At 33.4% G+C, this 20,611-nt stretch overlaps 2 protein-coding genes across 3 annotated transcripts; both read right to left on the minus strand.

Annotated features, from left to right (window-relative positions):
- Positions 1-2,060: 2,060 nt before the first annotated feature.
- On the minus strand, positions 2,061-3,302 carry LOC122610968 (protein DOS2-like). The gene has a single exon (XM_043783920.1). The coding sequence runs from the start codon at positions 3,300-3,302 to the stop codon at positions 2,061-2,063; it is 1,242 nt and encodes a 413-aa protein (XP_043639855.1).
- A 5,776-nt stretch (positions 3,303-9,078) lies between these two features.
- LOC122578082 (ATP-dependent DNA helicase 2 subunit KU70) lies at positions 9,079-18,479 on the minus strand. 2 transcript variants are annotated; one of them, XM_043749952.1, is made up of 20 exons: positions 18,343-18,479; positions 18,129-18,226; positions 17,902-17,982; positions 17,267-17,383; positions 16,912-17,026; positions 16,262-16,367; positions 16,021-16,138; positions 15,601-15,684; positions 15,458-15,516; positions 14,142-14,275; positions 13,999-14,042; positions 13,845-13,921; positions 13,508-13,655; positions 12,236-12,297; positions 10,979-11,039; positions 10,216-10,308; positions 9,991-10,111; positions 9,709-9,811; positions 9,458-9,635; positions 9,079-9,312 (listed from the first exon to the last, which is right to left on the minus strand). In XM_043749952.1, the coding sequence occupies exons 2-20, from the start codon at positions 18,192-18,194 to the stop codon at positions 9,199-9,201; spliced, it is 1,881 nt and encodes a 626-aa protein (XP_043605887.1). In that variant the 5' UTR covers positions 18,195-18,226; positions 18,343-18,479; the 3' UTR covers positions 9,079-9,198. The 2 variants fall into 2 exon arrangements, with proteins under 2 accessions (XP_043605887.1, XP_043605886.1); XM_043749951.1 differs by having other exon boundaries at positions 18,129-18,231.
- Between the last annotated feature and the right edge of the window lie 2,132 nt (positions 18,480-20,611).

Below are 20,611 nucleotides of genomic sequence, written 5' to 3' on the forward strand. Positions count from 1 at the left end.
AGAAGGGGTAGATTTTCCATCCTTCCCAATCATCCCAAAAATGGGATGAAAGTTTCTTGGTTAAAATCTATTGTATTCTCCTTCTAAACCTTTTCCTTTCTTTTCTCTTCTTCTCTTAAATAAAACTTAAGAACACAACTATTTTTAAGATCCTTCACAATCTTTTCAATTCCTTCCAACAAAAAACTCGAGAACTGAGTGTTAAGAGTAACTAAGTTACAGTAGAACTCATGTCGACCATCTATAGGCCACAATCACAATGGATCATCGACATAGATCGGTACCACTGTTTTCTGATCATACATTTTCTGTTGTCTTCATGAATGAAATCGTTTCGCCAACAAAGATGGGAAAATAGTAGTATCATCAATAATTATAGTGACATTGACACTATACCTGGGCCCAGGGGCATGAAACAATGTCAATTATCCAGGTACACCTGTAGGTTGTAACCATCAACATAATCACAGATACGGTATACAACTACATAGTGCTACTCAAACCCATCTCCACTAACTGAGAGGCGAGAGCAAATCATGCTAACATTCACAAATGCTTCATGTATAAAGAGTACCTTATTGATATGAAGAGAACTATACTAAAATCCTAAATTCCTAATGGACCATGGCAATCCAATTTCAATACCATCTTTGATGTTTCTGGATTAAATAATCCTACTTCTCCAGGAGAATAACAAAAACCAGTGAATGCAAGTGCATCAAAGATGATGTTCAAGCACATATGTATACTATAATTTATTCAAACAAATTGTAAGCATTGCTATATATATAAATTAAAAGGGGAGTTACTAGGGAGCAGGGACTACCATATTACTGAAATGTGAGAAAATACAATTCGTTTTGCTTCCTATAGAAGAAAAGTTCACAATATATGCATCAGAATCAGGCTAGAAAGAGAATGGAAACTAAGGAACACGGTTCAAGTACTAACCACATAAGAAACCCAAAACAGGGGTATTATGTGTATCGAACTCAGATAGTTGTGAGTTTTCATGCTTTATCAGACTCATCATCAGTATCATCATCTCCGATATCCTTGTAAGATATTTATCTTCCTTCGAAAACCTCAATTGCTTGCACAAATCAGGACTTCCATATAGTTTAACACACCGAGTACTCCAGGCCACAGGCCCCATTTTGAATATGATTCTGGTGCATGCCAGACCTTCTGTCCATATAGGTTATTGTAACCTCCAAGACTTCCCAGTGTACTCTGATGGGTTGTAAAGCAAGCTCATGAATGATGAATCATGACAATGGAAGCCGCTGATGAATCCAAATGCACTCATTCTGTGCACTGTATTTAGCTCCATTGCAGGTAGTGATATTTAAATAGGCTTACAAATGTAATGAATATCTGCAAAAGTTTTACCAGACCCTTCCACCCAGTGTTCTAAGAATATGATAATGCACACCAATTCAAATGAGCAGGGTAAAATTAAGCTTTGAACACAAAGCATTCTTTTTAGTTCAGCGATCCACAAAAATAAATTTTTTGAAAGTGACATTGAAATTATCTATCCCATATGAAGGCCACAATAAACATCAGCATAATTCAAACTTACAGTCATTGTTTTCAAAACTTCACATCACCAATACTTTAATGTGACATTGACGCGACGCCACCTATGTGCAAGTCATTAAATTTTCCGGAGACATCTGCAGAATGTAACTAACTGACAATCTGCAGTCCACAGTATGCAAAAAATCTACAAATATCCATTTAAACCACTATTCAAACTGGAACTTGAATGCATATCATGCTCAATAATTTGACACTTTCCTAATGGCAGACAAGATTCAGATCACATGTAATGCATATACGATTAAGTAAAGTTGCAAGAGAGTAACATATCAATGAAAAGTGAGACATTATATTGCAATTTGCTTCTTTAGAAGATACATACACATTATATACATCACAAACAGGCAAGAAAGCGCATGGATGGAAACTCAATAACATGTCCAACTACTTACCAAGTAAATCGCCCCTATAGAAGGGTCACTTTGACTAATTAAATTTGAAATTATTTGTAAAGTTTAAGCTTTAACAGGCTCATCATCATCATCTTCGATATCCCATGTAAGATCTTCTTCCTCCTCGGCAACATTCAATTGCTTACGCAACTCGGCTCTATCAGGACTTTCATGAGTCACAACTTTCTCTACTTTTTCCTTATTCTCATCGTTGCTACCTATATCTTCAATCTCATCCCATCCGTCTTCATCAGGTGATGGTTGACTAGAAACAATCGATATATCGCTATCTCTATCCGTCTTCCCTTCAGACGATACCGTTTTCACATCATCTTTCTTTTCTAACTTCTCAACTTCCGTTTCATTCCTATCCCCATCTTTCAACCCCGAACCACCCGTTCCCTCACCGTCATCCTTTCCCAACGCAACCCCTTCTTTCTCTTCGACTCTCAAATCACCCTCCGCATTCTCCTCATACTCATCTTCATCAACATCCCAACTCAACTCCTCGTCTTCCTCACCAGAAATCGCTCTAGTCACAAGCTTAACCCTAGCCTCCTCCGCTTTCTTAACCCTATAAACCCGATAAAAATACCTCAGCCAAAACACGCCTTCCTCAACTCGTTCCGGCACAATCTCCTTATATATCTCCTCAACCACACCATCATCCTCTCTCAAAACCTCCTCAATCTCCCCAACCATCTCATCAATCTTAAACCCTAACTTCCACCCATTAAACTCAACCAAATCCTCAGGATCATTCAAATACGTATTCATATCGCTACGTATCGTCCTAATTTGCGCATCAAGTCTACTATACGGTTTCGCTAACCCTAACTTGTTATCATTCCTATCGACATTATTATAGCTACTACTATTATTAGCATTATCATTATCACTATCAGAATAATCAACAGCTAAGATTGAATCCTTACCGTGAGCTATAATCTCAGTAACGGTGGAGCCGAGATCATCGATGGCTTGGCCGACGGATTCAAGCGAGTTTTGAGCTAAGTCGGCGCCGGCTTCAAGAGAAGCCGGTAAGTTATTAACGGCTTTAACGGCGGCATCACGGATGACGGAGGTTTCTAATTTGATACCGGAGCTGAATTCATGGAGATCACGGCGGTAAGTTTCGAGAACGGATTCTGATTTGGAAGCTAGGGTTTGCATTAAAGTGGTTCCGAAGGTCCATGCGGATGTGATTGTTGGAATATAAGGCGGGTTCGGATTTGGGGGTGAATTCGGGGTTTCGGGTTCCGATGGATCCGGGTCATCGGAGAAGACGGAACTGAAGAAATTCATTTGGAGATTTCTTTTTTTTCAATGGAAATTTGAATCTGGTTATTATGTATATATATATATCTATCTTTTTGCTTTGCCGGTGGAGGAACGTGCTAGCTTTCTTTCATTCTTATATTTTTTTTATAATTATTTTTTTGATTTAAAATCTCCAATTTTATTATGAAGGTTGGTTGATTGAGAATGAAATTTGACAGATTTAAATATTTAATTAGCTATTTGTTTGAGTTTCACGTGTGTATGTCTTTATATCTAAAATGTATCGAGTATAGACACTAAACATAAGGTATTCTTCATCTGCTTATATAAATAAAAATGAGGTTTAGTTGGCAAAATGATGGTTTGAATTGTTTCGGATCTAATAGGTTGGGCTAACTGATTAGTCTAGCTGCTCTTATGTAGTCTAAAATCCTCAATGATACTCTGTCGTAATCTTTTTCTTGAGTTAAAAAGATGTTTTCATTTTTCATACACAATGTATTATTTCAATCTTGAACGGTATTGACATAATATTAATCTTAGACGTTTATTTTTTAACACATAAAAATAGAAACACTAAAAGTAAATTTTGAGACTGCATAAGTAAGCTTCAAAAAGGCGTCTGGTGACCCGACCAGTTTTTTAGTAAAATGACCACACTTTTTGCAGCGAGGGTCGCTGCAAAAAGTGGATAAAAACAAATTCCACTGTGGACCATCAAGTCAACAGTGTACGGGCGGTTCTATATATAGAAACTTGTAGTGTCCGAAAGTTTAACAATCGTTTTCAAGTTCTTTCTATTTCTCACAATCTATTTGTTCTATATATTTGTTCTTTCACAATCTTTAGTATTATTATTATCAGCGTCCGAAAGTTTAACAATCGTTTTCAAGTTCTTTCTATTTGTTCTTTCTATTTCTCACAATCTATTTGTTCTATATATTTGTTCTTTCACAATCTTTAGTATTATTATTATCAGTTTTCAATATATATATATATATATATGTTATTGTTTTCATTTATATATATAGATATATAGATATACATTAGATTTTCAATATACTATAAATTGTAGATCTTTAGTATTATTATTATAGTTTATCATTATTTCAGATGGATTTTGAAAGTATATGGGGCGAAATGGGTGCGGAAGGTTTTGAGCTTCACTTAGAAGAACCTGATGAAGAATTTGACATACCAGAGGCGGCCCCTTATTTTGACTACGACGCTAGGGTTTTCCACATCGATCAGGTATCCTTGTTAACTTTAAAAAAAACTAATTTAGGCAAATATCATTATTAGTTTACATTTTAGTAGTATTTAATTTGTGTTTTTTTGTTAAATTTATTGCATATTTAAAATGTTAGATATTTATTAGTATACAAATTAATGATAATTTGGGTTACCAAAAAGGTGGTCGGGTTACCAGACGCCTTTTTAAAAAAAACTAATTTAGGCAAATATCATTAAAATATTTATATTTTAGTACTATTTAATTTGTGTTTCGTTCTTAAATTTATTGCAATTTTAAAATGTTAGATATTGCATATTTAAAATGTTATACATTTATTAGTATACAAATTAATGATAATTTAAAAAAAAACTAATTTAGGCAAATATCATTAGAATATTTATATTCTAGTACTATTTAATTTGTGTTTCATTGTTAAATTTATTACAATTTTAAAATGTTAGATATTGCATATTTAAAATGTTAGATATTTATTAGTATACAAGTTAATGATAATTTTTATAAAAAAAAAACTAATTTAGGCAAATATCATTAAAATATTTATATTTTAGTACTATTTAATTTGTGTTAGGATGTTAAATTTATTGCAATTTTAAAATGTTAGATATTGCAATTTTAAAATGTTAGATATTTATTAGTATACAAATTAATGATATTTTTTTAAAAAAAAACTAATTTAGGCAAATATCATTAAAATATTTATATTTTAGTACTATTTAATTTGTGTTTCGTTGTTAAATTTATTGCAATTTTAAAATGTTAGATATTGCATATTTAAAATGTTAGATATTTATTAGTATACAAATTAATGATAATTTAAAAAAAAAGTAATTTAGGCAAATATCATTAAAATATTTATATTTTAATACTATTTAGTTTGTGTTTCGTTGTTAAATTTATTGCAATTTTAAAATGTTAGATATTGCATATTTAAAATGTTAGATATTTATTAGTATACAAATTAATGATAATTTGTTAAAAAAAAACTAATTTAGGCAAATATCATTAGAATATTTATATTTTAGTACTATTTAATTTGTGTTTGGTTCTTAAATTTATTGCAATTTTAAAATGTTAGATATTTATAAGTATACAATTTAATGATAAATTTAAAAAAAAAACTAATTTAGGTGTTCGATTCACACGAAGAATTGTTCAACTGGGCCAAAAGTACAGGATTGCAGCTTGGTTATGTGTTAATCAAACGACGAACAAATTCCAACTTAGCTGGTGTCAAAAATAAAGTGACTATAGTCTGTAATCTTTCTGGGAAAATGGATGATAGGATAGGCGGGCTCGTTAAAAAGACACTTAAATGTCAGTGCCCCTTTAGATTAATCGGTTGTTTAACTGATGATGGTTGGAGGATAACCGTTGTAGACGACACACATAATCACTATCCAGCTGAGAATCTGGAGGGTTACGCGTACGCAAGAAGGTTGACTGAAGAGGAGAGATTATTTCTGGAAGAAGAATATCATCGTGGTAGTACGCCCCGTAGGATGTTAAAGCTATTGAAAGAAAAATTAAATTAAAATATGAATTATAAAGAACCAAATTCTAAAAAGACAAGTTAGTAAAAAAAATATTAAATTAAAATATGAATTATAAAAAAACCAAATTCCTTACCGCCGCTGCCTTTGCAGCCCCATGTAATCTTCCACCATGGTCGACGTGGGTCTTCATTGCCGCCATCACCGCCATGGTAAGTCACCATCTATACTGCAAAATACAAATCATATTATACGTTTTTTGCAAAATACAAATCATATAACAAAATTATCACAAATTTAATTACTTTTATATATATCTTTTTTACTTGATAATAATTTTTAGAACTCCGTTTATACAATATAAATTTACTTTTATACTTTTAAATTTAACTTTATAGTAATTTTTAATACGTCTTAAGTAGTTTATTTAATCAAAATTTTTAATTCAAATTTTTACATAATTTTGTATATTTAGTTCAATACATATATTTTTAACATAATCTTGGCTACTTATTTTAATCAATTTTTTAACAAATTTTAATCTACGTCATTTTTATTTTGTCAATATTCTAACCAAAAAGTAAAACACCTAACACTAATGACTAAAATATTCTAACAAATCAATATATTAACTTTTTAACTTAATTTTATATACTTTTGAACTTAATTTTTATAATTAATTTTTATGTATATTTTTGTTGAACTAAATTTTATTACGTCTTAAGTAGTTTATTTAATCAAAATTTTTACATAATCTTGCCTATTTATTTTAATCATTTTTTTAACAAATTTTAATCTACGTAATTTTGCATTTAATGATATATATTCTAACAAATCACTAACAAAACAAATTCGTGGCTCCTAACAAATCACTAAATTATCAACAAATCAAAACTAACTATACTAACAAACCTATTAAAATCCTATAAACAACTAATAATCCTAACAAAACTAACAAAACTAATAAATATACAAAAACTATACTAACATACCAATATTCTAACAAAACTAACTAATTAACAAAACTAACAAAACTAATAATAACATACCAATATACTAACAAACCTATTAAAATCCTATAAACAACTAATAATTCTAACAAATTAACAAAACTGATATATATATATACAAAAACTATACTAACATACCATGGAGGCCCGCATTTTTTCACTTTTTGCAGCGAGGGTCGCTGCAAAAATTAGTAATGGTCTAAATACAAAAAATAATGGTTTGGATATTGGGAAAAGCATAAAATACATACCAGAATTTGAAATGGCTTGAAAATTTGGGGGAGGACGACCGGCCGGAATTTGGGGGAGGATAATCCCGACACTGGCGGTACTGCGGTGGCGGTGGACGGCGGCGGCGGCTGGCGGTACTGGACGGTGGTGGCTGGCGGTGGACGGTGGTGGCTGGCGGCGGTACTGCAATAGATGGGTGGAGGAAGAAAAAGTGTAAGAAAATGTTATTTTTTGAAAGGTGGAGGAAGGAAAATGATGGAATAGATGGATGGGTGGATCGGTTTTTAAAAACGGCTCCGGGTTAACTTATTGCAGCGAGGGTCGCTGCAATAAGTGGAGTAAGAGTCGGTCAAACATTTAAAGCGGGTGAGTGGAATGCTGACGTGGCGAGGGTTATTGCAGCAAGGGTCGCTGCAAAATCTGCCTGGTCAAATTACTAAAAATGGTGGTCGAGATACGGGGCGCATTCAAAAATGATGGCACCTTGTAAGAGGGATTTAAAAAGTCCAAACTTGAGCAATAATTCGTGATGTGTCGATCTGTATTAAGTTATGATTTGACAGAAGTAAACTAAACCAATCACCAAAATTAATTGAATTAAAAATATATAGTGAACTTTTAAAAGAATTAAATATGATAGTACTATATGTTATACAAATATTATGTACCAACCTATACACATTGCAAAGTAAGAATTAAACTCCTCGGTCGTTGAGTTGATAACCCAATGGCACGGGAAGCTTTTCAATGAAGGTTTGTTCCTGAGAGACTCATGTTCAAGACCCGAAGAGACAAGAGTTTTACTTATATTAATCGTCGTGCCTTCGAACGGATTAATAAAGGGTTTTTCTTCCTATAAAGTATTTGGTGAGAAGGGATCACTAGCGTGGACCAAATTAAAACAATAGTCTAGAACTTGAAATGAATTATACGTGGCCTATGGCTCTATACGGAATCAAGACAGGTAAGAAGCTTCTCCTTCTACTTCTATATGCGATACCGGTGGTGGATCAAAGCAGAGTTTGACCCTCGTCAAGTCAGTTGTGATATTCTATCCGAGTGTTAAAAAAAATAAAAAACTAAGCTCCTTGTATCCACGAGTGGTTTTCCCACTAGCCACATGCATTCATTTCATTGGATCCAAGATAACCTCTCCGACTATACAAAAAAACATTTGCAATTTCTTTTTACTTCACGTATTTTATATACTCGTATTAAAATTTTGAAGGAAAAAAAAAAAAACAGATCTTAATGTCTGTCATGACTTATGACTATATTAAAATTTAGACCAGTGATCACAATCCATTTACAAACTTATATAAACATAATAAAAGGCAAGTACACTAAAAACCTATCACTAAATTTTGATGAATTTCTATTCCAGGTCTATGAATGATATGAGTTTCTCATCAAGAGGTTTAAACTGGGATTTATTAGGTGAAAAGCTCTTTAATGCGGGTCCGGTTAAAGCAACATATGTTAGACCTCTAAACATTCGCGTGAAATTCACACCCTTAAAAAAAACACTAAAATAAACTAAAAAAAACTTGTTATTTAATTAGCAAGGTTTTAAAAGAAAAGTGTATAAATGCATATGAACCAAACACTTGCTTGGGCCAAAATGGTACCAAAAGTAAAACAGAATCCCAGTTATTATTTGATTCACCACTAATAGAAAACCAAAGACTCAAAATACACATTATATAGAGGCATAGAGCACATATTTTTCATCTTTTATCCCCCTCTTGCCTAGGATGGGGTTTCACACAACTACCATTTCAAATATTCAACTGCTGCAAATAATTTAGAGTATATTTGACAAAATAAACATTTGGTCCATAACAAAAGTAGAATTCTGTACATTCGACAAATCATAAATAACCATGGTAGTAGGCAACGCAAAATTCAATCTATGGAAAAAGACATGCTACTTGTCATTTGCCCAAGTGTGTTAAGATCCTACTAATTAAAGCCTCCTTTTTCCCCGCTACAGTAAGACCGTTAGCTATTAAGTAGTTCTTTAGCTCCATTACAGTCAGATCTTTCAACTGCACTCAACAAACAGAACATAATGAATAAAACCACTCAAAATTTAACTACTTAGCATTTAACTTTGATATGGACACACAGTTCAATAAAATTTCTAGATGTGTGATGGCCTAAATTCCTTAACACAGCCAGCAAAATCATCACCTTTCCATCATCTGCGAGTTTGCCCCAGTCATAGTATGCACTCTTGTCTTCAGCAGCCGCTTTCCTTTTCTTGGTGGCATTATTTGCCTTTCCCTGAACTGGATTTTCATTTTCTTCAACATAGTTCTCTCCGTAGACGGAAATCTTGAACTCTTCCAACGCTTTAGCAATCCCTGACCTATAATTATACAACTCATCGTAAAAGCATACATATTACAGAAAAATGTGAACGGAGAACACTGTGTGAATACCTAGTCATGCCTTCTTCATCCGGAAGAGTTTCATCAACAATTTCAGGCATCTCATCTTCATCAAGGGCCAGAGCTTGTACCACAGCGTAGTGGTTCTGCAGGGCTATAGAAACAACGTCACATTACGTGTGTATGGAGATATAAAGTACTAGCACAAAAATACAAGAAAACAGCTCATAATTACTAGATTAAAAAAGAAAATGCGGTCTATAACAATGTCTAGGGATACTGTTCATATTTCTGTCCATTGTTGAACAATATATCCAAAAAAAAGGGAAATACCAGGATTTGAAAATTGGCAGACAGAAAAATCTCTCAAGTCTACGCGTTTCACCAAAGCAGCAGCCTTTTGGACTTGATCATCAGTGGCCACGGGAATCACACCACTAGTCTCTGCGTGAAGCTGCAAGATGCAAACAGCAACATTAAAATTTTTGAAGAAACAAAGGGTTTGTAGTGATTTGATAATGTTTTCTGTAAAATAAAATCATTAGGACACTTTATTACCTCTTCTATGGGTCTTATGTCATCAGAATATGGAAGATATATCATGTGCATTCCTGGTGGTTCAATCTGACCACCACCTTCAATGATCTCCTCCTACTCATAATAAAAGTTTAGCAGAATCATAAGATTAAAGCAGCAAGTTGGGAAAGAAAAAACCAAAGGATTGTTTGCATGAATTGCACATTCAATCAAACCTAGAAAAAAAATTGTGCTAATTAAATAGCATCAAGAAAAAGCTCCTTAAAATTTAGGGCAAGCCACCAGTTCTTAGCCGTACACCATTAAACATGCTTTAAGTTATACTACGGGCCTACGGCACAACATCTTAAAGTATGTTTGGTGGTGTATGACTAAAAACGGGTGGTGTACGGATCATCACCCCTTTAATTTACCATGACCACACACGATGGCTCCGTTTTATATAATTGTCATAGCAGTAGAGCTTTGTGTAACATACATCCTCTAGGCTAACATAACCTAAATTTAAGAAGAGGCGTTCATAGTTAAAAAACAAGGTTGACACTGAGTTTGCTAAAGTGGATGCTAATACATAATCAGGCATACAATCAGTTATACTATGGTAACCGCACTAGATTAATTCATGGAGCCGGAGTGTGCCCTTTAAAACTGTCCTAGAATGAAACTCAAGAAAAAGGCAAGTCACAGCAGGGTATTTAGATAAAATGGTTATAAGCATAGAATCAAAAAAACATGAATTGTTAATGCAAAAGTAGGGACAAGTAAGCAGATAACCATGTCTTACTTGTGCAATCAGTCCAACCAACTGAGGATGAGTTGAACTCCCATAAAATGCAACTGCAAAACTGAAAGCACATAAACCATAAGAGACTTCGAGTAAATCCTAAAAAACATACATACATCTGACAGGCCAGTCATATAGACAAGATTTTTCTTTTCAGAAACAGATCATATTAGGTTAATCCCAAGGGACATATAGTTACAGGGGTGGCCTCCAAGATGGAGAGGAGACCATGGCAAAATCAAAATCAAAAGCACAATATTTCATATAGACAAGATATACATATGCAACTTTTGATTCTTTTATGGAAGCCCTCATGAGATCTTCCACTAAACATGGTACTAGAAAACAATGATTATTTCTTAAATTGCATGATGGTTATTAAACAACGTACTGAAAAATCTTCCATTAAACTAGAACTTAAGGGGTTGTAAATTTTGTTTCATGAGATCTTTCTTCTGGATTCTACTTTAAGTTCAGTACTTGATTACTTGGTTTTATAAATTGTGAGGCGTACAAAAGCGACAGGGTTCATTTTCCAAGAGCAAAATCAACAGGATTTTCGTATCAAGGCGCGCACTTTTGAATAAAAACTATAGATTATTTATATAATATTTATAAATTATGACACATATATTACTAAAAGTAACCAAATATGTTGAGATTAACCATCAATTTTAATGATTAGTGGGCTAACTGGCAGTCCACAGCCTAGCAAACCAGAACCCATGTACTCTAATACAAGTTATAAACTAATAATCACATAAGATTATCAAAAGAAGGTTGCTTAAAGGTTGTAAGATTAAACTAGAAGAGCACACTAACTAGCAGTCCAGAACTTATGTAGAAAAATTGCAACTATTTTGGCACAAAGCGGCAGGAGGAGTGCCTTAGGTCACCTAGCACTTGAGCGCGCCTAACTGCCTAAGGTGCGCTTTTTAAACCCCGACTCAGTACAGAGTGCTTTCAAGTTTTTTGTTATAAATTTGAAATTGCAATACCTCTGTTCCCTTGCTAGTGACACAGAATCACGATTTTCTCTGACACAACTTGGTGAAGGGGGCTGGAAAGTAGGATGAAGGAGTAGCAGAAGAGAAAGCAAAACAAATATTTTTTTCTACTTAAAATTAAACTTAAGACAGCTAGCACACTAAATACTATATTTCCTCATCCATATATATTCCACAAAGTGATATTTAGAGGTGGGATCAGTCAAAAAATATTTCTTACAATCAAATGTAGTTAGATTTGCTTACTGACCGTTTAAGACGTATCATAGATCTGTGAAGGGCAATGAAAATACACGTGCTTCCCATCACTTCCTGCAAAAAAATAAAAGTTGTTTCGAAGTAAGAACCCAAGCACGACCGACGAGAAATGAATGGCTTGCATCCATTTAACATCTAGAATGAAGTAAACAATCCATGTTATGTCTAAACTACATGCACTTCTTAACCACTGGCCTAACCAATCAGTTTAGATGAAAATTAGCATCATGTGCATCATATATCTACATAGAAGTCATGAAGTTCTTCCATATTCAAACTTTCAGATAAAATTAGTTTAGGAGTATTTTTGCAGATAATATTTGGGGAGTTTTACTGGTCATCTGATCATACAGTTAGATAAAAAAAAATAAACATCTTTTCATTCCATTACCTCTATTATTGGAATAGATTTTATTGATCAGAAACTTGTTAATAGTCAAACAAGCAGGAAAACCTGTATTATGATATTCAATGAAGTCGTAATGAACCAATCTGATATGATCCCACATCGGCCAAGTATGGGATAGGTTGGTGGTTTATAAGCCTAGGTGTCCCCTCATTCTTTGAGCTAGCTTTTGGGAGTGAGTTCTACACTTAGCTTATGGCATGATGCGAGCCTATTATTGGATGGGTTCGTATCAATTGGTATCACAGCCAGCCCTACCTTTCGAGGTTCCAACGCTCGGAGTAGTGGCCTATGGAGTGGTGGCTTGGACCCAAGGAGAAGGATGCCAACCGTGACCAACATAGCCGTGACCGAGGACGTTGGCTCTTCAAAGGGTGGGGTATTGATATGATTCCACATCGGCCAAGTATGGGATTGGTTGGTGGTTTATAAGCCTAAGTATCCCCTCATCCTTTGAGCTAGCTTTTGGGAGTGAGTTCTACACTTAGCTTATGGCATGATTCGAGCCCATTATGGGATGGGTTCGTATCACAATCATACGATTTCTTTTGGTTCCTAATTCATGGCAAAATCATGTATCCTTCAATTTATATCTCTGTTGAATGCTCACTTGTACTCTATCACCCAAAAGAATATCTTTCACTAATGAGAAATCTAGTTTATTGTGCAACAACAATTAATTATGCATGAAAGATTTCAACTGCTTTTTGTTACTGCAAAATAATTAGTATGCATTTAGGGAAAAGTTAGGAAAGGAACAAGACATCTGGCACCTTAAGTTTAGCTTTGATTAAAAGGACGTAATATAGAAATCACATTAAAAAACATTGAAATATCTTTTTTAGGCAAAAAGATAACCTCGTCACTAGGAAATAAAAATGCCGGTGGCCTCAGGTTGTGATAATCCTTCAAGCAACTTAATGGCTTAAAACCCAGAAGACGTAGGTTTCCTGTTGAAACTTTCTTGATTTCTGAAAGCTCTTCTACTGAAAACTTGATATCCTCACTGGGTAAGTAGATGGAATTGTCATATAAGATTAGTACATCAGGTGTAAGCCATTAAAAGACAAATTGCTACAAATTCTCAAGTGATGCGTGAACCAATATAACCTCCAATGCTGTAGCAAACAAACACCTTCATGCATGAAATTAAAATGCATAGAACAATTTCAGTAAGTCGAAATTTGTAATTTACTTTTTGTAGCTTTGAAAACGCTTTGGAGTCTCTTGCACGAGTGCCCCAGTGTCAGCACATATAAAGGACCGCTCAGCCTGCGAAATTTGTAAAAAAGTATCAACCATCACAGATTCACAGCTGTAGAATGATATAATAGCAAGCAACAATTTACCTTTAAAGGAATATTGGTGACAGAATCGAGCCATGTAACTTTCGCTGCAACAACAGAAAAGATTCAGCCCCCAAGGCCCACAAATTCCCATCTTGCAGTTTTATTTTAATTTTCTTTCGATGCCATAAAAGCAACTTGCTGACCTGGAACAGCAGGACGGATAAGTGCATATGTATTTACTTCGATTGATAAACCACCTGCGATCATAAATGTGATCCTGCGAACTTTGCGCTTCTTGAACATGCGTTTTCTTAATTGTTTATTTAAGTCTTCAAATCTGAAATAATTTTTTTTTAAATAGATTCATAAACCAAAGCAGAAACAGAAAGGGAATCAACAATCCTACAAAAGCAACTTTGTTTCTAGAATCTGGCCCATTGTAGTTAACCTTAAAATCAGCAATACCTAATGAATTGTGAGCATATATCTCATTCACAAAGACATAACAAGACCCAATACCCATACAAAAGATTTAAAGCTAAATTGCAAACCAGCTATCCAATGTGTGAATAACAATAAGAAAAAACAAAATGCTCTGTTCAGTTTTGATGGAATTAAATGGCCAACGAAGGGAGTGAACAACGCGATGGAATGACTAAGGAACGGAATAGGTTATTAGTCACTACTGTTCCAGTATCAAGTTTGCTTATCCACTAGAGCAAACTAAAATATTCAAAGTGATCTTTGGCATGCATAAATAGACACTTAAATAAAAGTAAATAGATAACTAAAGACAAAATTTGATGAAAAAACTATATATATAACTCAAACCCACTATATAGGACGTACTCAAATACACATCTCCCTTGATGCATAGTATATATATTAACTACCAGTTGAGCAAACATTTGCTCGCCATTTCATAGTATTTTTATCAATATGATTTTTTCCTAATAATCATGAAGAGTAACTATTGTATATGTATAAGTACTATGATTTTGTTTTCATTATTTTCTCTGTAACATAATCATCAACCTTCACTTATTAATCAAAAGATGAACCATTATTTATAACTTCAATTATTTGATTTACATTTGAAACTACCAACATATTGGTTTTCACAAGGACTTCATAGCCATATATGTACTACCGTCCAACTAGCAATTTTATTAGGACTTTTAAAGCATTAGAAATATAGTACAACATGCTACTTCGAGTTAGTACACAATTAATGAAGGTTATCAATAACAACTTGTTCATGAAAATAAATTTAAGAAAACAATGAAATTCTAATATACCATAAAATATTAGTCCTCTGCCCTCTGGTTAATTTCTGGAAATAATAACAAAAGAGGCTTACTTGATCTTCTAAAGTTTTTGAAGATTATATGAATGAGAATCATAGAAGAGTTACCACTTATTAGTTATGTGAAGTACTAACGGATATCACAGAGGGTTGGTCAGCCTTTATAGTTTCTACCGCACAATATTAAAACCAAATAACTTGAACTGTGCATACCTTTCTCCAGCCAACGGCATGAACTGAGCAAGCTCGTCACCATCCAATCCAATCAAGTCCTGGTATGTAAAAGATTAATGCAGTGATGTGTACATTAAAAGGAGATTTATGATCTAAAACATAAATTCTTGGCGTCAACGTACAGCATAAAAAAGTGAGACGTTAAATTCTTCATTTGGACTACTTAGAGGAAGAAGTTCAATCGATATTCCAAGATCTTGTGCATCCTGCAAAGTAAAAAATAATCATCTTGTAAGTACTTCACCTACACCCCATTTTCCCAAAAAAGGGTCCACATTTTACTTTTTAACATCAAATAGTTGGACTTGTAACCTTAAACCTCATATAATCGGTTTGTTGATAAAAAAGACAGAAATAAAATCTTGATACATTTTACTAAAAACTACAATAACAATAAGAACTAAAAAAAAAGGTAAATAGCAAACAATATCCACGTCAACTTTAACCATGTAGTAGGTTGGAACTTCTGAATCAAATGTCATCAAAATTAGATACCTACATAGTAACATAGCCATATGCCTTTACCAACATCAAGAGTTTACCTTAGCTCGCTGCAATGTTGTTCTAGCCATATCTAGCTTTGTCACTCCCTTGATTTTTCCAAAAGGATCGTCTTCATTTGTAAGCAGCAATATGCGCTTATCAGCTGTTTTGGCAGATCTGCACATTTAATCACATTGTTATACCCTAATGGCCTAATAACTTGTAATGTACATGATTTTTTTTGAACAGCAAAATGTAATGTAATGTACATGATTACAGGATAAAAACAAGAAAGGCTACCCTTTACGTAGTAGTGCTTGCGCAACCCAGAGTGCATTGTACAACGAATTATCCCTAGAACCAGGGACAATGCCATACTCGCTCCCAATGACTTTACTGAAAGATTCTACATTCATAAAACAGGTGTAATGTAAAAAAGAACAGTCTACATTGTCAAGCAAACAATTTGTTATTTGCATCAACGACCAAAAAAATCATCATAGTTTAAAGTCTTTATGGCTAACCAGTATACCGCCACAAACTTGACAACCTTCAATTGTACAATATAGCATTACTTTAATCTTAATTTTAGAGTAAAAGGTTGGAGTACACCCATAGTCTCTTTTGTTTTGTAAAGCTGATACTTATTACCAACCTCAGAAGTCAGAACCCCAAGCTGTTGATTGAGAAGCCAAAAACTACATTACAGAGAGAGTACACCCTAGATTTGAGTTCAACTTTTCCCTTTCCTTCTTTACAAACAAAAATCTAGCAGCAAAAACTATCAACAAGAAGGTATACAACTTCGACACCCAACGTACAATTTAGTGCAGTAGAAACATTAATGCGCAAGAAACATCTGATCCATCATTCATAAAGACAGTTCACCATATACAATCAAATTCAAGGGTGTCATAACTTTTATAAGACTATGAGACAAGCATACATACCTTCTACGTGATCAAACTCCTTTATAAACCGTGCTGTAAGGTTGTCCAAATGTTCTCTTTCAGCAACATTAAATACATAAACACCATTAAGATCTTGCAAGTTTTTCTTTTCTCTCTGCCAAAAATACCCATTATAATAAATACATACTAATTAGTCAGGTTATAAAGAGAATAAAAAGAGTTGATGTAACAAACACAAACGAAGATAAAACATGATGGGCTCCTATTTATCTTTATAACTAATCCACAAGATAATAGCATAGAATCAACAGAAAATAATACACATGTAAACAAGATCTTTTCTTAGAACTATAGAATATTCAACAAGCCTAGATTATGCAAGTCCAGTTCTTACAGTATTGAAGAAGCATATGGCAATTTCATCATATGGTCTGTTGATGATCTGAACCTTGATAGATTGTGCAATGCAACTCACAGCAACATGAAAATGAGATGTATTCTCTTCATCTTCCTGTACGACATTACGATCATCAAAAACACCGATTCTCTTGCAAATAAAAATAGCAAAGAGATATTTATCATTACAATAATATTTACAAGCTAAAAAAAACATAGGAATCTAAAGATTAGAACGTTGTTGGTTTGTTGTAACCCATAATCATAAAAATTGGAAAATGAGCTGTCCGGTTAGATTATAAAACTAGTCGATATGATGAAACACGAAACAGATGTCTTGGTTCACATTATTTTAATCGATAAAGTGTAACAACTTCCATTTCTAGATGTCGTTACAAACACTTTCCACATCTACAACTTTCAATCAAGGATGACATATTTATGAATTCGTACAAAATTCGATCATATTGAGTTGCGTCAGCAAAAACACCCACCGGCCCCACAATAGACAAAACTAATAGCTGAATTAAAAGCTAAGCCGAAAATAATCGTATTTGAGACTACGTAAAAGCATTTAAACACAATAACAAATATGTGAAGGATTAAGTTTGAGAGTAGAGTAAATATCTGAACCTCGGTGGGACAAGTGAGAGTGAACATTTTGGGAGAAGCATCCACCAGGAACACCACTAGTTCTTTGCTAGACTGTCTGTCCTGTTTTTATTAAATCAGCATTATTATAAATTAATAAATCAAAATCATCATTAGTGTGAGAAAAAGAAAATGCATTCGTCTAACCATTTTTATAAATTTAATAATTAATAATAAATAAGACAGCAACAACAAGTTTGCAAGAAAACCTGATAGATATCATTTTCAGGATCATCTTCGTCGTCTCGAAAAACGTCATCAGGATCCATGTCCATTTGAATCCAACTGACTAACTACTACTTGTATGCTGTTCTATATCATTAGAGTTAGAAAAAATTGTTATTAATTTTAACAGCAACCTAATCTATAATTAATTTAGAGTGAAAAATGTAAAGGAAAAGCGAGTAAAGGTAATTAGTTTACCGGCTGTGGACGAGGAGAAGGGACAAAGAATTAGGGAAATTTAGGGGGTCGGTGGGTTTAATAAAAGGGGGGGAAATAAATAGTGATAGAAATTTTTTGGGGGGAAGTATGTTCTCCTTCTCTTGCAAGTTTCGACTCCGACTAAGAGAGTCAATAGCATTTGACACATCTCGAAATTAAGAGTTGAAAGCGGAAACTCAGTTCAACTCAGTAATTGGACGCCTCCCACCACCATCCGTTTAGGCCATTTTTTGGGGGGCTAATTTGGCCAACAATAAAGTTTATATCGTACAAGGAAAATGTGATTAATAGACAATAATACCCCTAAAATCATCAAAGATTTTGACTATCAAATATGGATGTTTACTCCACCGCCATCACGAGAACATTTCATTTTCGTCTGATTGTAACTCATAATACATGTTCTCTCTCACACACACATGTGAGTATGTATATATGTATAAATTTGTATATGTGCCTATCAGCCTATGTATATAGATTTATTTTTGTTCGTGTGTATTACGAGAATTATAAAATCCGAAACATTTTCCAAACTATAAAGCTTCAAGACCACTGTTTTAGGGAGTTGATGACGGCGAATTCGTAGTCATGTCTTTGCAATTACATATATAGCAACCCGACAAACTAGAGAATTAATTACACGTTTCTTTTTTATCGCATTAAGTTATTCAAAAAGTGGTGGTCATTGTTCCAACATGGCATCGAAGGAATTCGTAGCGTAATGGCAATGGTGGTCAGAGACGGCATCAATCAATCTCCAAAATCAAACACAAAAGATTACGAATATTCAGGTTCGTTGAGTTTCTTTGGAATGAGTATGGACTCGGGTGACTTTGGTCAACATAAAACACATATAACTTGATTACTTAAACAATATAAGAGTATTTTGGTCTTTAAAATTCCTTGTATGAATAAAAGTTTCCCTTGAGCAAATCAACTCCTCATTTTTATTTTTTTTTAGTTCTAGGTGTTCATATTAGCGGATTAGCCTATTAGGTGGTGGCATCCTCTCCAAAATGCATAATTTTTCAATTTTATACTAGTCAGTCTCGCATTATGCGACGGTGTTAACTACGACTATGATCCGGTGATATCGGTGATGGGCGATGATGATCTAAATGAGTAATGGAGATATATTCAGTGTAATTTGATTCATTAAAGATAAAATAATCATTTCGCATCTCTTTTTTTTTTAACTTTTCAACAAGGGTAATAATGTTTATATAGTACTCGTATAGATATGTTTTTAAGAACATCATTTTATACCACTCACTTTTAAAATACACTTATGCATATGATGAAACTCATTACTTTCGAAAAAACTCATATTAATTCACCCTTACAAATGTAATCATGAGACTCGAACTTAATTGCATTTGGGATGTGACGTGATGCAAATTTCCTCTCCCTCAATATACACCATTCCTTTTAGCCTAAATAATTGTGATAGGGCTGATATCATATGCATTAATTAGTTTTTAAGTCATATATAAATTAAAATATGCCTTTATAACTAATCATAAAACAATTGATAAGTGATTGATCAGTTTTTTTCTTTAATTTTTTATTGGGTTTTACATGCTCTTAGTTTAACCGAAACGAACAAGTTCATGTCTAAAAATTAAACCTACAAACAAAATGCTTTTTCATTTATGATATATAAAAATACCATGAAATATGCTTGATAGTATGTAGTCAAAAAAGGATACAAGGGTCACATTTTGTTTTTGTTTTTTTTTTTTACCTAATTTTGCCAACTCATCAGATTTGGATTATATTTTTTTTGTTATAAATGTGAAATTTAATTAACTTGAATACAATTTTAAATTAAAGGTAATTATGGGATTGTCATAACTTAAATCATAAAATTAACTTATAAAAAAAACAAATAACATTAATTAAAAAAAACGATGGAAGTTTACTAGAAATTGCTAAATAACATTTTTTTTTCTGCTCAAACAAAAATGTTTAACAACGTAAGACCTTCGGGATAAATTGTGTTTGTGATGTGAATATCATATATGTATGTTGCTTTTCTTGTTGACCTGTATATCTGACTTGCTTTACGAGCCAAATACTAATTCTAACTCGAGCTCGTTCGGTGGCCGCCAAGAAGTGTATTATATAACTCTTATCATTCAAATTGGGTACCAAATATTTTTACCAATGGAAACCAAAACTTTTACCACTAGGTCATCACCTTTGTCGTTTGTTTATCTATGTTGTTTCATTCACCTTAGATAGACAC

This window comes from Erigeron canadensis, chromosome 8 (assembly GCF_010389155.1).
Source record: "Erigeron canadensis isolate Cc75 chromosome 8, C_canadensis_v1, whole genome shotgun sequence".
Taxonomy (NCBI): domain Eukaryota; kingdom Viridiplantae; phylum Streptophyta; class Magnoliopsida; order Asterales; family Asteraceae; genus Erigeron; species Erigeron canadensis.